This window comes from Gossypium raimondii, chromosome 5 (assembly GCF_025698545.1).
Source record: "Gossypium raimondii isolate GPD5lz chromosome 5, ASM2569854v1, whole genome shotgun sequence".
In the NCBI taxonomy this organism is placed as follows: domain Eukaryota; kingdom Viridiplantae; phylum Streptophyta; class Magnoliopsida; order Malvales; family Malvaceae; genus Gossypium; species Gossypium raimondii.
In genome coordinates this window covers 12,952,501-12,970,261 of record NC_068569.1, presented here as the reverse complement: position 1 = coordinate 12,970,261, position 17,761 = coordinate 12,952,501, and the positions used below count along the sequence as shown (strand labels likewise).

Below are 17,761 nucleotides of genomic sequence, written 5' to 3'. Positions count from 1 at the left end.
TATTTGTTAAATATCAATGCGAACATTTATAAATAATTATTTATTTACTTAGAATAATGTAAAAAATATTAAAATAAATAGATAAATATCAAACTTATACATAAATTTTGGTCTAATGTGCAATTTGATACTTGAACTTTTATATGGTGCAATTAGACACATGAAACTTGAATTGTGGTTCATATGTATATGCGAAATTTTGATTTTGGTTCAATTGGACACATTTTAGGAAATGAATACATACATTTATTTTTATATGGGATTAATATATTTTATTTTATTGAAAATTTTATTTATAACGACATATTTATAATATGTTGACAAAAATTAATAAATTAATAAATTATTATTATTATTATCTCATCCTTGCATTTGAATCCAAATATTTATATATATATAACTATTAATTTTAATATTACTACTACGTTATTTAACATCTTGCTAAAGTAATTAATCTCATTGTTATAATTATTCTTAAATTCACGAAACTATTTTCAATGTACATCCAAATATTGATAAAATTTATCAGTGAATTTATTGTGATTAATTAATCATTAATATTCCTCTCATATAATTACAAGAGAACTCTCTTGATAAATAAAATATACCAATAAATATTGAGGATGCTGATAATATCAATTATCGAACCTTTTGTGTTGACCTGATCATCAGGATATACACTTCTTAGATATGACTTGAGTTCGAGTTACACTAATTATTTTATTATTAAGACTTTATCTTCTTTTTATAATTCAAAAAGAAAAACTAATTACCAAGGATAATGAATTAAATCTTGATGTTAAATCGATACATGTAATCAAATAATATGTAGGTCTGTATCAATAGAATCTAAAGCATCCTGCATTCTATCCCATCATAAGTTTAAAGCTACTACAAATCATTGGATTATAATAGATTAGGCAGGCTTTAATACTTCAGTCCAATATATTAACAAGCGTGTTGATTTTTTTTTTTGGGGGGGGGGGGGTGGGTTTAGTTATAGCTTATGTTAGATAATATTGATTTATTGGGACTAGCTAGTAAGGAAAGGGACTGCCTCGTTCCAAGTTTCGAGGGGGGTGAAAATTTCTCAGATGGATCCCATCATAGATTAACTATTCCACAAGTTGAAAATTGGGAGTGTTAAAAACGCTCATCTTGATTATTCTCGACAAAAGTTCGTTTGAACTTCCTGAAAGCGCCATCGGAACCATCCCCAAAGTCAAGTCAATACGTAACTTAGGGTACTGAAAGAAATTTGCTCCTTGCATTTGATTTCTTTATTAATGACTTTTCAATCTTTTTCTTTTTAATCAATTTATAGTTTCTTTTCAACATTCAAAAAGCCAAACTTTACCAAACACGTTTCCATCTGGAAACAAGTATGCAGTTTCAGTTAGTTTCCACGCCAGCCGACTGGTAAACTTCCCTTGTTTACATTAGCTTCTGTCTGTCTGAACTCTCAAGTCAAACGTCATAGTTTCCAACGTCACCTCCATATCTCTGTTTCCCCCCCGAAACAGGCAAATTTTTTTTAAAATAAAAATTAAAAATCGATAAAATAACTCGGACCGAAGACCATTTCAATGGGCCATCTCCTTCCTCAGCAGTGGGTAAAACCCCATAATACATACCCAGTTTCACTAAAACCCACACGCAACTCCAGCTACCGTCTCATTAGGAATCCATGCCCGGGAATCTCTATCAAATGGACCCGCAATCGGCGGCTGAAAAGGCCGTTTCAGTTATCGGTTTCGGATTCGACTTGTGCAGGGATGTCAGGCTATCCGCCTGCCTGCCTGGCCCTTCCGGCTCCAGATTGATCGAACTTGACTCAGCAGCGACTCGGGACCTGGTTTTTCCTGATGGAGTTGTTGTAAAAGATGTTCCCAATTCGATTAAATACGATAAAGGCGAGCGTACCAGGTTTCGTTCTGATGTTCTTTCTTTTAGCCAGGTAAGTTTTTGACCTTTTCCTTTGGTATATTTGTGTTTATTTTGCTGGTTTAGTACTGTTTAAATAAATGAAAAAGAGAGAGTTACTAGTACTAATAATATTAGAATTATAGGGAAGTTTTGCTTTTTGTTTGCTAATTTTGGTTTGTGCTTTGTTTTCTATTTGAGGGAAAAATTTTCGCAAATTTGAATATGCTTCAATATTTAGAGTCCACAATTTGTATTATTTATAATGTAAAGTTCCAGAGTATTCAAGAGAGCTCCTATGATCATCTTTTCTTGCTTATGCTCTTTTTGCTGGTTCTTGCATATCTTTGTTCTTTGGAAGTTGTTTTGCAACTAAACTTGTCCACAAAGAAATAACAAAATGGCATCCCTATGCTTCAAGATTAGAAAATAGAAAACCAGGAAGAAAAAGAAAGCCCCGGAGAGTTTTTTCTTTTTTCTTCAGACTTGGCTTGATTTGTTTGAAATTAAATTGGGGGTCATTTTATGCTAGATGTCAGAGAAGTTCAATCGGGATCTATCATTATCCGGCAAGATTCCTTCCGGCCTATTCAATGCCATGTTCGAGTTCAAAGGCTGCTGGCAGAAGGATGCCTGTGCCGCGAAAGGTCTTGCCTATGATGGTTGGTTCTTAACACTGTACAATGTTGAGTTGGAAAGAACAAACATAACTTTGTCCGAGCGTGTGAAACAAGAGGTGCCTACTACATGGGACCCTGCTGCCATTGCTGAGTAAGTTCTTCATATACGTAACCTTTTGGAGTAAAAAACTTCCCCGGGAAAGAATTATGATTACTTTGTTTTTGATGAATCTGATTATAACATGTGCAAAGCAATTGCACTTATAAATTTAGTGCTCCCATTGACGTTAACCGTGTGTGTTAGTAGTATTGATAATTTGTACTAAACCCGTGCTGATCATGGTTTTTCCCAGGTTCATTGAAAAATATGGTACTCACGTTGTTGTTGGGGTTAAAATGGGAGGTAAAGATGTTATACATGTAAAACAATTACAAAATTCAAATCTTCAGCCCAATGAAGTGCAGAAAACTTTAAAGCAATTAGCTGATGAGAGATTTTCAGAAAATATAGGAACTTCTCCATTCTCGGAAAAACCAAAGGTGCATTTAATCTTAAAAATCTGAATGAATTGTGCATGCCTATTATTCTATTCACTTTTGCATTCTAGGGTAGGTAGGCAAAATTACAGTTTTTAGATAATTGCGGGGGGAATGTTCAGTATGCACTGTAAAATTTCCTTGGCAATAAGTAATCAAGGTAACGATAATGCCATATAGGAGATAGAAGGATTACAATTCAAACTAATTATTACTTGACCCCTTCTACATATTAGTTCATGGAAGAACACTGTTGGCAAGGCTTTGGAAATAATTTTTTCTCACTAATTTGTTTCCATCGATTGCTTTAGGGAGAACATTATATTCCCGGGCAACTTCATCAAGGGGTGCTCGCTGGATCAATGAGGCCACCTGTTGTCACTTGCTCAAAGAATAATGTAAGTTTGATGGTTTTTATTTTAACTGTTGTTTAGGAATTGCACCTGCACCCCGCTTTTAGTAGAGGTGACGACTCCATTTGATTTTTGTTTTTGTTGCAGGACATTATGAATATCTATATTCGTAGGGGAGGCATTGATTTCGGTCAAAGTCATAGCCAGTGGCTGTCAACAATATCGCAGTCACCAAATGTCATATCAATATCCCTTGTGCCTATTACTTCTCTACTGAGCTGTGCCCGGGGAAATGGATTTTTAAGCCATGCAGTGAACTTGTACTTACGATGTGAGTTTGCATACTTGTTATACCGTTAGTTTGGTTTTTTCCGAGGCTAAATGTCTTGATGGCACTAGATTACATAAGGGCAATTTCTGTAAACTGGATTTTTCCCTGTCAGCTGGGGTTTAATTAGTTCATTTACATATTAATACTTCACAAATGCAATATTTTTATTTTGAATTACAATTTATTCATACTTTGGCACATTGTACTACTCTTGTAAAAAATGGGATTGTTTATGCTCCTTGAAGATCTATAATAAATTATAAGGTACATTAAATTCAAAGTTTTTGCTGACAGTGATTTCCTAGTTGTTTCATTTTGAGTGAATGTTGGTGTATATGGAAGATCATTGTTTTCGCAAATCATATAACTGCATCCTTCTTTGTTAATATGGTGCTTATGTGTGCTCTGATTTTGGCTTCTAATGATTGTTAATATCATGCAGATAAACCACCGATAGAGGAACTCCATGTATTTCTCGAATTTCAAATACCTCGACAATGGGCTCCCGTATACAGTGATCTGCCTCTTGGTCTCAAGCACAGAAAACAATCATCCCCATCACTTCAGTTCACTTTTATGGGGCCTAAGCTTTATGTTAATACTGCACGGGTATCATTTCGCAGCACACAGTTTTACTTGCGCCATTTCTTTTGACATTTTAGTAGTTATTTATGATTGTTTGCTGCTTAAGTGAAGTTCCGTGATAGTTGATACTTGGAATGATTGTGTCTGAAAATTTATAAATGCATCTACCCGAATTCCTCATCAACTCTACATGAACCCCTTGGTGGACTGCTTGCTTAGCCATGCTTAACATTTTTACCATTGTAGATGCAGTGTTGATATTGGATTGTTGATTGACTTGTCGTTTTATTTAATGTCATCTAAGCTTCTGAGCATGCTGATAAAGTGCTTGCTTTTTGAGCTCATAATACAATCGACTGGTTTCCCTTTTTTACCAATGTAACACAAAAATGGGGTCAAATAATTTTGTTAGAACCAAAATAATGATGTTGCAGGATGATTGCCACGGATTAAAATGGTTATAATTGCAAAAACAATCTGCATAAATCATGCATGTGATTACTATTCTTATTTCACCGATTCTCGAGTTCCAAATCCGTAATTGCAGGTTGATACTGGAAAACGACCGGTGACAGGAATACGCCTATACTTGGAGGGTAAGAAGAGTGACCATCTAGCAATCCATCTTCAGCATCTCTCAACTCTCCCTACAATCCTCCCGCTCTCAGATGACCACAGCTATGAGTCGATCGTTGAGCCCGAACGTGGGTATTTGGAACCTGTCAAGTGGAGCATATTCTCGCATGTATGCACTGCCCCTGTACACTACAACGGAACCCACTTTGAATGTACTGCTCCTATCGTGACCAAAGCTTGGTTCGAGGTAAAGGTTGTTGGGATGAGGAAAGTTCTGTTCCTGAGGCTTGGGTTCTCCATGGTGGCCTCTGCCAGGCTTCGTAGACCAGAATGGGATGGACCCTCAACATTGTCACGGAAATCTGGAATGTTCTCAATGTTGATCAGCACGAGGTTCAGTTCAGGACTGAATCCAAATGAGAAGCCGACCAAAGTGGACTTAAATTCAGCAGTTTTTCCAGGTGGTCCACCTTCACCAACCAAAGCACCCAAAATGACAAACTTTGTGGACACAAAGGAGATAGTTAGAGGACCTCAGGATACACCTGGATATTGGGTGGTAACCGGAGCCAAACTCTGTGTAGAAGGTGGCAGAATTTCGATCAAAGCTAAGTATTCATTGCTAACAGTTATTTCAGAAGAAAGTCTGATGTTGATGTGAGAAATTTTCGCATTATTTGTATCGCTCTGTAAGTAAATGTTATCATATACTGTACACCATTTATTTGAATTATTACCTTGAATAATGGATAGATATGTCAATTGGCCCAAGGCCATTCATTCGACAAATGAATATGAATGCAGTGTTTTTCTTGGTACAGGAGCAGAGCACCCTCTAAATGCTTATAATTGGACTTTGATCTTAAAGCGACAGATAACTGATAATTATGTAATAAAATAATGATTGTTGATTATTATTCAGAGGAGTATTGGGTGTTGGAGTGTTTCATAATTCATGCCATACCCACTTCCATATTTCAAGAATGAAAAAGTTGCAGTTATTCGTAGAAACAATGACGTTTAATTATTGATGGAAAATACCATAATTGATTATTTTCATCAATCATGTAACAAAGGATTTGTAGAGTCATTTTCATTAGTTGTATTTTAGAAATAAATATTAAGACAAATCCATAGAAAGAAAAATGGCTTCAAAGTCAATCTTTTTAAAGTAGCTAAAACGCCATCGTTTACTTTCCCATCGAGAGAAAAGTAGGAATGCTTCAATTTCTGTTCTACTTCTAGGGCTACCCCATTTCTCTTTCTCCCACAAGCTCTGAAAAAAGTAAGAAAAGCAGAGAAGAGAAGAGAAGAGAAGAGAAGAGAAGAGGTTTTGTCAATTTGAAACAATGGCGACGACAGGGCAGCCAAAACGACAAGGACAACAGCAGCAGCAGCAACAACAACAAAATAAAACGACGGAGAAGAGAAAGCCGGTGTTTGTGAAAGTAGATCAGCTAAAACCAGGGACAAAAGGCCACACCTTAGTCGCCAAGGTATTGTCCTCTAACATGGTCCTTCAAAAGGGTCGAGCCGCTTCTCGAAATCTCCGCCAAACCCGCATCGCTGAGTGCCTTGTCGGAGACGAGACCGGCACTGTCCTCTTCACTGCTCGTAATGAGCAAGGTCCAATTTTCTAACCCTTCTTTTTTTTTTTCTGTTTCTTAAAAAAAGTTTTATGCTCTACCGATCGGATCTTAATTTCTCTCAAAAGGGTACGTTTTATTTCATCCTTAATTCCAAAAGCTATGTTCTTTCCGTTCTTTTTTTTTTTTGGCTTGTTTATATGAAACACAGTGGCATTCAGAAGCTTTTATTTTTTGTTCGTTGTTTTGTTGGTGCTAGTGTGGATTTGATATGATCTAGGATCTAGCTGTTAATTAAGGTTTATTTAGTATTGCGATGTTACACGAATTGAGTTTCTTGATTAATCGTTGATTTGCCATGGTGTTAATGTTTTTAATTCTATTTCTCAATATGAAACTTTTTAAGAAACTCTCGAAGAGATATGGTAAATTAATCAAGACTCAAACATTGGATTTAATTGGCGTTCAAATCCTTAATTTATTAATCATAGTAAAACTTGGTGGCCTATCTGTGAAATTGTCGCGTTCTCACAATTGCAAAAATTGTGAACTCGTATTTTGCTTTGGTTTTTGGTTTTCACTTTTACAGAGGTTATACATTTAAACTGCTCAGTCTTAAACTCCATGATGATGCTTGAATCATTTTGCAGTTGACTTGATGAAGCCCGATGACACTGTAATTCTTCGTAATGCGAAGATCGATATGTTTAAGGGTTCTATGAGGCTGGCTGTCGACAAATGGGGCCGCATCGAGGTCACTGACCCTGCCAACTTTGTTGTTAAAGAGGATAACAATCTATCGCTTGTCGAGTATGAGTTGGTTAGTGTGCTTGAAAATGACGAGATTGCTGAGACCTAAGCTGCTGGATACCGAAAGAGTTCTTATGGATTGACCTGATGATTCTGGTTTACCCTTCATAATGTTGGCGAGATGCTATTATGGTACAATTTTCATTGTGAACGTGTTGGGTTTGGTATACAAATCTTGCTGATGGTTGGTCTTCTGCATCATACTTTTTAACATCTAATGGTCTAGATTAAGTACTAGTGGAATATGTACAAGACTGCTTTCTAGTGAACAAATTGCATCTGGAAATTTAAGTGTTGATAGTAAGATCTTTCTAAATCGAGTTGTTCGTTGGTTTAAATGCTTTATTGAATCTCGTTTGTTCTTCAAATATTTGCTTCCAAGTGATGTCGAGCTTAATGGTATTCATTTGAACCTTTGGCATTCTGGTTTTACTTGGATTGTGTGGTGATTTGAGGAAGCCTTTGCTTTCTGGAACAAAAGTCAAAACGCAAACATTTGTGCTAAGCAAGAACATAACTAGCCTTTTGTTTTTGAATCATTTGCCTGAAATCAATGTCGAACTTGATCATCTTAAAATGAAAATAACATTCGAGTTTCCAGTTTCTCAAACTCCTATGTTAATTCGATAGTGCTGTTGGACGGTTGACGGCAGTATTGATGACTAACTTATGAAACACAGGAGAAAAGAATTTGGTAGAAGAGGAATGGAATTCATTCCAATCGCTTTGACTTGATCTTGTTTCCAGTAATCTTTAGTAGAGCTCCTAGTAGGAGAGGAATACAAATCCCCTGAGACTGAGACGCATCTGCACTGCGTCCTTTATCCTTGCAGTTGCAGGCACCTCTTACAGGTAGCCTACAGCTCTGATCCGTATGGATTGAGTTCTGTAAATACAACGATTCTCTTTCACCTGGTCCATATCCAATTAGCTTCCCCAGGGATACGCTGTTATCTTGGAAAAATGATGCTGAGGACTGGTAGCAATGCAAGAAATAGCATGTATTGGTAAATATTTGTTGCAAGGCTTGAATGTTGAGCCAGCAAATGGGGGAAGAAAAGGTTGGTTACCTCGGTGTCAAGGTTGGAAGAGGAGAATGAGGAAAAACTGCTAGAGGGAATGTGCAAAAAGTATGGTTCCACAGCTGGAGCCGCAGCCTGTAACCTTTGTTGTAACCCAAGCCTTATATTCATTATCTGTAGTCCAAGTGGCCAACCATTGGACGTTTCATGATTCTGGGGAAAAGGTAATCGATTCAAAATTTAGCATTCAAATGTTCAATGATAATCCTTCTCAAAAAACTGAAAGAGATTGAACAAAGGAAGTTTGGCAAAAGCCACGTGGGGGATGGCAAACTCAAAAAGTTTTTTATGACATTTTAGTGTCAAATTCCTTATCACACATAAATCATAAATGTCAGTTTCACCCTTCAAACACAAGCCAAAGAGCCCATTCTGATGAAACAGAGGCATCAATGTTACTTAAGGACCTTCCTTTGTAATCAAACATGCTAGTTAATATCAAATGAACATTCATCACCCCTTTTCTCTTGCATCAAATACTAACAAATTTAAATTCAAACTAGATAAGTAATAAACACAGGGTCCGGAGATTCTTTCTGTTTTGACTACATTTGGTGCTGCTAGAACATCAAAAGCATGGATTAAAATCTAAGCTGCGACCAACCAACGACACAGTAAGTGGTAACCAGAGAAGACAGTCGGCACAGATCAGTAAGTGCTAACCAGAGAAAGCACTGAGATAAAGTCCCGGTTGTAATTCTACTTAAAACACCATAAATTTAAGCATACCTTAATTAGGTTCTCTCTAGAAACCCATGAATCAGGAAGAGGAAAAGGCCATGATAACACTTTTACGTCTCCAAAGAAAATAGTATGAATTATGAAAAGCTTTCAAATTTAGATTATTCTATCATTAGTAAACAGCAAGTTACTATTACCGCGACAGCGGTGACATTCAGCATAACCAGGGGCCAAAATCTTTCAGTTACTATTCCCAACCACCAAATATATGAGCAAGAAACCAAGAACATAAAGGAACTAAAACCCAGAAACCGATTCTTGGTTACCAGAAAATCAAAACATAAATTCACGAAAAAAAAAAGTTCACATTCATGATCAACAGAAAACAACCAATAAGAAGAAGAATTATTTACCTCAGCAGCCATGGGTTGAGAGCTCCAACAGCAAGAAACAAATGAAACGAAAATGGCAAGTGAATGAATGAAGATGAGGATCACAAAATATCGCAAGCGGAACACAAAATCGCAGCTAGTGTTAAAAGTACAAGAGGTGGTCAATAAGAGCGCCTGTCTTGGATTGGCTCATCTGAGAGATTCTTCCTTAAACAAGGAGCAATTAATGATATGGGTCCCAGGGGAGAGGAGTTTCAGCTTTGCAAATCACAAGAGAGAGTTGATTAATATAACCAATTTTCTATTTCATTATCTTAATTTGGTCACATAATCACACCCGTTTAGACATTGAACAACAACACTTTAACCATCAACTTACCGCCATGTTTCAAAAATCTCATTTTCTTTTTAATCTATGGACCAGCAAAGGTATGTCTTATCATGAATAATTATGTAATTATTTCTTAATATGATATGTCTTATCATGAATGGTATTTGGCTAACAGTTCTTCCTCCCATGCATTAAAGAAACGGGACACCTCATATATAGGGAAATGGAGGAGGTGATACTCAACTCTGTTTTCTGCTAAATGATTCCTCAAACAAAACGAGTAATCGAAATCTTTGTAGACAGCAAGAGAATCAATGCTGTTAGCCTCCTATTCATATATTACATTTAAGTTTCTTTCGTTTCAAGAGAAAAGAAATGGGTTTGTTTCAATATTTCATTAGGTTCACACAAATGGAGTAATCATACTATCTAAACAAGCTAGAAAACAAAAGAAAATGGGATTCTTGTTGGCTTGTCTATTCATAACTCTTACTCATTTTCTATTTGATGCAACTTACTCTGTTCAACATTTTTTTTTTGGGGGGGGGGGGGGGTTATACAAATTTACAGAAATTGATGAATTTTGTACAGTTCATACTTCACTTAAACCTGCATTTACTTCCCCTCGAATTAGAACAACTGCATTCTGAAAGGAACCAACACCATTAAATAACAAAAAAAAGAAAGGGTTCTTTACTTGTTACCCAATTTTTTTAAAGTATCGCATTGATTGATTAATTTCCTTTAAATTTAAGTTCAGGGGTGTTTAATTTAGAAGTAAATGGGCAGGCAATGGTGACAGGTGAAAACTTAAAGAGAGGCAGTTCATGACAGGAATATGAGACTAAAAAAAAGGGTAATGGTTCATATTTCAGGGGGAAAGTTCATTTGTAACATTGTTTTCAGCAAACAAACTTAAAAGCCCAGAGTAATTTGGAGTTAAAAAGTTGAAATCAATCAATTTCAGGGTTGTTAGAATCATTAACTTTCACGTTAATGATTCCAGCTCAAAATTTTCGGACATTAAAACTCCACTGGTTTTGTTTGTTTTTGCAGTCTGTGTGTTTAGTTTTACAAGATGGGGGTTAATGGAGGAGGTGCCATAAACAAATCGCATGGGAAATTGAAAGGCGTTTTAGTATATAAAAGATTTGAACTCCGCCTATTGTTGATCCGCCCGCATGGAGAAAAGGACACGTGGCGCTCCTTAGAAGATGTTGGAATTTCTTTTTGTCAATAGCTCTCAAATTTTTTTCTGCATTTTCATCAAGTTTCTGGAAATTTTTTAAAATTTTAATTAAATATTTAAATAGCTCAAAATTCTTAATCCTCCCAGACTATTCGGGAAAAGAACAATAAAAGAAGTGTAACAATTCAGTTTGGTTAGGCCTTTCTGAAAATGTATAATAAAACATACAAATAAAATAAAACTAAGCATAAATCTGGAAGTTCATATAGAACTACATTTTAAAATTAAACTAGGAAGTTTTACATTAAAATATACATAATAAAGCTATTGGGAATTTTCAATGTGTTAGATAATTTATTTTGAAATACAGTATCCTAAAAGAAAATTAGATAAATTCTGCGCAATTTCTGAACTTCATTTTGGTGATTAAGAAAAAAGAAAATCAACCGTGATTTGCAAATTAATTAGCTTTTATGATTTTTGTCCCCAATGAAAGATCAAGAAAATAGTAAAAGTAGAAACTCGACAAAGACCTGATTTTTGAAGTTTTCAAATTATTCTAAATATAGAATATTTTTTAATTTTAGCTTTAATTTTTTAATTTATCAAATAATACCACATAAACAAAAATTCATAAATGTTCGTCATCACACCAACTAAAAAAAGACATATACCCTATGGTGAGCTGTCTATCAATTATAAATAAAATGTTTGAAGGCCCAAAAAAGATGGGTACTGATCCTAGTAGGTCCTGGGGCCATTTGGGCCATTGTTCTTTATCTATCTCCAATGGAACTTAGTTATAATATTTGCATGTCAACACTCGAAAAATGTTTCGGGTTGAAAAGATTAGAGGCAGTGTTGGAGAGTAAGAGATGCATTGTTCAGAGTTGATCACGAACTATCCTGAATTGATGAATGTAATTATCTATCTATTTGTTAAAGTTACGGTACTGCTATTATTTTTTAAAAAATAAGAACCATTCAATACCCAGCATCATGAGTACTCCCACAATTATTTTGCTCCTATTTTTGGGGGTCAATAAATTCTTCCCTTTGTTGAAATGGGGTTCCATATGAATAAAGACACTGTACTCAGTACCCACACATTATGCTGGGAGAGCACCCTCTCCGGTCCCATTTAGTTGGGTTTGCCGGTCTCCAACTAACCCTAACAGTTATCTATAATATTATAAACATTCTACACTGACATAACATATGATATACACCTACAAGATAAGTCTTTGGATTCATTGAGTTCATATGTGTATATACAAGTCAAAAAGAAGGAGGGTCTCTAAAGGCTAAAGCTTGAGAACACAAATAAAGTTGAAAAAGAAGAAGAGACAAACCACAGTCTATCCGTCATTCACGGATAATCCAATTGAAATTCATCATTTTCCTCTCTCTCTTTTATTATTATTATTTTTGATTATATATTTAAAATTGATTACCTGCTTTTACTTTAATGGCTAAGGTGGTCCTACTTATTTTACGTTGCTGCTTGTTTACCAACTAGCATACTTAACTCTTGACCATTAACTTGATCGACTAGGATTACCTTTCTTAATTAATGTACCAATAAATAGTACTCCGAACCTGATATTGTTAAGAAATAAACTATACTCTCAACCTAAACTATAACTTGGTACGATTGAATTTATTATTTAGCCAACAGATTTATTTGAACTAATTAAAACTATGTTGATTAATTCCATCGAAAAAAATTCATTGTTAGAGAAAAATTTATCTTCAGAAGTGCGATCAACTGTTGACCTCAAAGCATGATGCTATCACTTGCAAAGATAGTGATGAAGAAGGTGGCCATTTATATCATCACATGGAAGTGGCACACAACTAGCAAGCTACACACTTTTGTTGGGGTTATGACTGTTGAAAACTCGTTTTTATGCATATGATCTATGAGCTAGATGCATACGAGACGCCATATATAATCATTGTTCCAATCCTATCGGCTCTATGTTTTCACCAACAAGACCTCCCTAACTTGTTCAAATTTAACTTTTTAATTAATTAGGTTCTTTTATATACGCGTGCATGGTTTGGTGAAGGGGGATCATCGACTACAAAACAAGATCATGAAAAGATCCAATCATTTCGAAATAGTTTAATGAGGCTGTCATGAGTATTGTCCTTGTATGCATGGAACATCATTAATGTTCATGTATAGAAAAGCTAAAGAATTGTTGTATTTGATTTTCATTTTCTCTTTGCGTTTTTTGCTGCTCTTTTAAGTAGATTTTTTCGGTAGGGGAATATAGACAACTAGTGTTACAATATACTCACATTTTTATTCAAAATTGTTTGATAAAGTTAAAAAGAAAGAGGAAGAGAAAAAGAACATAACTCTCTCTCAAACCTTTAGCATTTCAAAGCGAAGGAAACTATATATAATTAGAAAATAAAAAAGATCATCACAAGAAAGTAACCGCAAGGCTCAATAAATAAAATTTTAGCTTCATTGTTGTTTTTGCCAATTAATTAATTACCATAATACTTATCATCATATTAAAGCCAGTGCTTGTTTTGTTTGATGTTCTTCACAAATCACACATCAAATGTAGAAATACTGTACGACAGGTGATCAGGGTTCGAACTCTTCCTCGCTTTCCTCGAACTCCTCTTGGTTCTGGTGGTACCTTCCCATGTTGTTGTAACGATTCTCATCGAACTCGTTCCTGGAAGCAACTCCTCTTGACTTGTCGAACTGGTTTGGATAATAGTTGTTCTCACTCTTGACGTCATAGTAGTACTTTCCATTCTCCAAGTACCTAGTATCGCTCATGCCTTGCTTCTCGCCATTAATGTTGCCGTTGTAGTAGTTGTTGTTCTGGTTTTCCTTGGTGCTCCATCCTTTCTCGGTGAAAATGGCCTCGCCCAAGTTTTGCTGCTTAGTGGACTTGTAGGCATTCTTGTTGTAGTAGTAAGTGTCTTTATTGTTGGAGGATTCGGGGATGCTGTTATAGGGTTCATCAGGGTGGAATCTAACAGGGGTGACATAGGGTTCATAGGTTTCTTTGGTGGTGAAACTGGGCCGGCTTGAGCCTGAGCCTGACTCGTGGCCGTAAAGGCCATACCCATTTTGGGTTTCAGGGATGAACCTTGGCTCTTGCTCTCCTGGCTTTTGGGTGGTCTGGGGAACGAAGGTCTCGTGCTCTTGCTCTCTGGTTGTTGTCTCTTTCTCATTGGTGTTAACTCTTGGGAATTTGCTGAAGTACTCTCTAGCATGGATTTGCATGGAGAAGAGGGCAAAAAGGAAGAGGATAGACATAGAGAAGAGTTTTGGTGAGGAAGCCATGGCTATGGTTGCTAATGCTTTGCTTTACTTGCGTGTGTGATGTGGAATTGCGATGATACAAAATCTATATATAGGAAGCAAGAAAGGGCGATGTTCTAGTTTTCTATGTTGTAAAAAGATTTCAACTCAATTAGGAGCAAGTGGTGAATGGTGATGATTGTGGTCCCTTCACATTACACCAATAACAACTTTATCAAAAGACGCTTTCTTTTGATATATATTTCATTTTTTCTTGTAATGATCCCATTCTCCCACTACAAATATGATACGTTTTCCCCTATTTCCTTAACATATAAAATTTTATGTTTAGTACCATATATATCTTTACTAATATTAATTCTTTTTAAAAATTAGTATTATCATTTTATATAGAAAAATATTGTAATATTTATATTTTGCTATTCAACCAAAACCTCCTTTAGTATTTTTAAGAATATATTTGTTAAATAATTTTACTTCTCACCCACATCATGGGTATGCTATATTAATTTAATATAAATAAAGTGTTCTATTGAATTGGTATCACGAGATAACTAACATTAACTCGAATAAAAAAGAGTCAAAATAGTATATTACTAGTTATATAAATAACTTATTTTTTAAAATTCACAATTTTAAAATTCGAATATGAGTAGTAACAAACTCACTAAGAAACTTCATTAGTAGCATAGATATCAACTTTTTTTTAAATACTAGATAATTATTTTTAACCACATTATGAAAGTATCATAAATTAATATTATTTTATTTCTTTCCCTACATAATGGAGGTGATATATCACTAATAATATATTTTCATTTCATTTTATTTTCCATATTTCATCTATCTTGTATCGAACACGAAAAGGAAAAAGTAATTTCTTTTATTTTCTTTTTGTTTTTGTTAATTATAAAAGGAATTGTCTCTTAAATTGGATTGATGGAAAAATAAAAGCAGTGTCAATAAAGCTTCCTGATCAAATAAATAAATAAAATTGGAGAATTCTGTAATAAAAAATTGTATTGCAATTTCTTTTTAAAAGTAAAAATTAGGAGGAAAAGGGTTACACACCAAATTCTAACCCTTAAGTCTCATGCAGATCAATTTGTTGATGGAACCAACGGGTTTGAATTAAATTATATTAGATTATGTGACTAAATTAGTAATTTATTAAAATTATTTTAAATAAAATAATAATTTATTTGGCTCTCTAACTTTGTAAAAAATTATTTTAGCTATTTATTTAAATTTATACTTTTTAGCCTTTAAACTCACTTTTTTTTGTCAAATCACAAATGAAAAATTAATATTTTTAAGCTTCGCCATTGCATACATGTAAATGACGATCAACATTTAATTAATTTTTAAAATTTAAAATTCAAAAATATTAAAAATATTAAAAATATTTTAATTATACCTTTTTTATTATATTAGAATGTATGATATCTACTTGCGGGTGGGGAATATATCTAAAATCAACATCACCACCAAAGATTAAACTCCTACTTAAAAAATCTTAAATATTATAAATACATCTATAGTAAAATTGTAATTTTGTAACATCAACCCAACAAAAAACCATTATGAATAGTAAGGATGCATATGGTATTTAATGTTGCGGCAGAGATGAGTGGGACATAAAATAAAGAGATATAGTTATGCTGTGCATGTGCTGCCCCCTCTACTCCTTGTCTAATGCCAGGGACACGCTTACTAACAACTCCCGCCCCCTCCGCCCCATCCCTTCTTTAAAGTGCCAATCTGCCATGCGCATTCCATGTTAGCAAACCACCCCATACCCCACCCGTCGCTAAATATGCTTAACTTCACATTTTTTATGAATTTTATCTTTCTTTTTTGTAAAAAAAAAGTCCTCCACGATTTTCTACAACTGCAAAACCTTGTTCATATCAACATTGTATTTGATCATATAAAAGAGAGAACCCCCCAAAAAAAAAGGTGGAATCATTTTGCAGTGTATTGTAATCTTAATTAGTTCTAGTTATATAAAGACATATCCTTAAATACCAATTTAAATGCATCTAACTGCCTTGTCAATCTTAAGACAACTTCACGTCTTTTAACAAAAATTGTTTCTTCCTACTCATCTCCTGTTTTAGCATATAAAGAAAGCTATAATACGAGAGAGTAAGAGAAATAGCTATAAATATATCATGATTCAAATTTATTAATGTTAGAAGTCATTTCTTAGAAAATAAAGCTCAACTAACAGGAATTTCTCCTCTTCATAATAATATGGGGGTGGAGTGCAAAACTTGCAACATCATCATGAAAGAGGGCTGGATAGTATTGATGTATCTATCTATACTCTTTATTGTAATTGAATGTTGGTCACCAGATGTATCTAATATACTTTAAGACTACGTTTGGCGCCATCAACAAAGGAAAAACAGAAAAGCAAAGTTAAAAGAAAAAGAAAATTCTCCTCATATCTTGATTGAACTTTATGGTTCATGCTTATGCATTCACAACTCAAGCACCGATGCCTCCATCTATAACAAAATAAACATAATGGAAACAACAAGGATTTTTTCTCCCTGAAGGTTGAATTTTCAGAGTCCCAATATGTCTGATATTATGAGGTTCTGTTTTAGAAAACAGCAACAACAAAAAGCTGTAAGGAAGGGGTGGAATAAAAAATCAATGGTAGAGAGTTAAAAAAAAAAAAAAAGAAGCTTTATTGTCAACGTTAGTGTTTGACCAATCAATTGAATAGTTTTTCTTTTGGCTTTTACTTTTTGCTTTTCTTCTTTTCCTTGGATTAAGTGAAGTTTAGTTGCTTGATTAACGGTGAGGAAGCGTTTCGGCCGTACAAAGATTGTATCAATCTGGCCATCGAATCCCACCCAATTTTGAAAAAAAATGTTTGCCAAACTCGAAAACCATTAATACTATTAAGTCAAAAAGAAAAGAAAAGGTAGTATCCAATGTGATCATCAGTTTAGTGATGTAGAAGCCGTAGAAATAATGTATTAACAGGATTCTAATGTGACTGAAAATGGTGTATACTTAACATTTCTTCTTTTTTTCTAAAATTTCATAAATATATGTCATATATTCCATAATCACATGATTTTTTTTAAATTCACTGGTATAAAAATTGTACAATTAGAAGACAAAATAAATATATGTTCAATAAATTATAATGTAAAATTCAACTGATGCAATTCATAATAGATGAAGAACTGAACAAAAACATAGTAAAATCTAAAAATAATTAGATAAAACACACCGCATATACACAAGGTAAGAGAGACCCGTATTGCAATTATAGATGGTAGAACTTAAACTCAAACATTTAAAATCCGAAACTTCAACCTTTATCAACGATCAACACTGCTAATATAAAACAAGACTAGACGAAAAGGGGAAAAAAATTAAAGTAACATAATAAACAAATCATGATGTATTGTTTTTGGAATTCTAGAAGCTGAATGTATTGAATA

General features: G+C 34.4%; 4 protein-coding genes across 4 annotated transcripts; 2 read left to right on the top strand and 2 right to left on the bottom strand.

Annotated features, from left to right (window-relative positions):
- Window positions 1–1,242: 1,242 nt before the first annotated feature.
- Window positions 1,243–5,743, top strand: LOC105768001 (MACPF domain-containing protein NSL1). Its single transcript, XM_012587676.2, has 7 exons — window positions 1,243–1,957; window positions 2,456–2,694; window positions 2,897–3,083; window positions 3,392–3,478; window positions 3,581–3,764; window positions 4,207–4,373; window positions 4,897–5,743. The coding sequence occupies exons 1-7, from the start codon at window positions 1,688–1,690 to the stop codon at window positions 5,584–5,586; spliced, it is 1,824 nt and encodes a 607-aa protein (XP_012443130.1). The 5' UTR covers window positions 1,243–1,687; the 3' UTR covers window positions 5,587–5,743.
- Window positions 5,744–6,102: 359 nt separating this feature from the next.
- Window positions 6,103–7,659, top strand: LOC105768002 (uncharacterized protein At4g28440). Its single transcript, XM_012587679.2, has 2 exons — window positions 6,103–6,551; window positions 7,162–7,659. Exons 1-2 carry the CDS (start codon window positions 6,275–6,277, stop codon window positions 7,368–7,370), a joined length of 486 nt encoding a protein of 161 aa, XP_012443133.1. The 5' UTR covers window positions 6,103–6,274; the 3' UTR covers window positions 7,371–7,659.
- Window positions 7,660–7,831: 172 nt separating this feature from the next.
- Window positions 7,832–9,830, bottom strand: LOC105768003 (uncharacterized). Its single transcript, XM_012587680.2, has 3 exons — window positions 9,498–9,830; window positions 8,392–8,556; window positions 7,832–8,297 (listed from the first exon to the last, which is right to left on the bottom strand). Exons 1-3 carry the CDS (start codon window positions 9,507–9,509, stop codon window positions 8,034–8,036), a joined length of 441 nt encoding a protein of 146 aa, XP_012443134.1. The 5' UTR covers window positions 9,510–9,830; the 3' UTR covers window positions 7,832–8,033.
- Window positions 9,831–13,458: 3,628 nt separating this feature from the next.
- LOC105768000 (protein E6) lies at window positions 13,459–14,372 on the bottom strand. The gene has a single exon (XM_012587675.2). It carries the CDS (start codon window positions 14,313–14,315, stop codon window positions 13,602–13,604), a length of 714 nt encoding a protein of 237 aa, XP_012443129.1. The 5' UTR covers window positions 14,316–14,372; the 3' UTR covers window positions 13,459–13,601.
- Window positions 14,373–17,761: the final 3,389 nt, after the last annotated feature.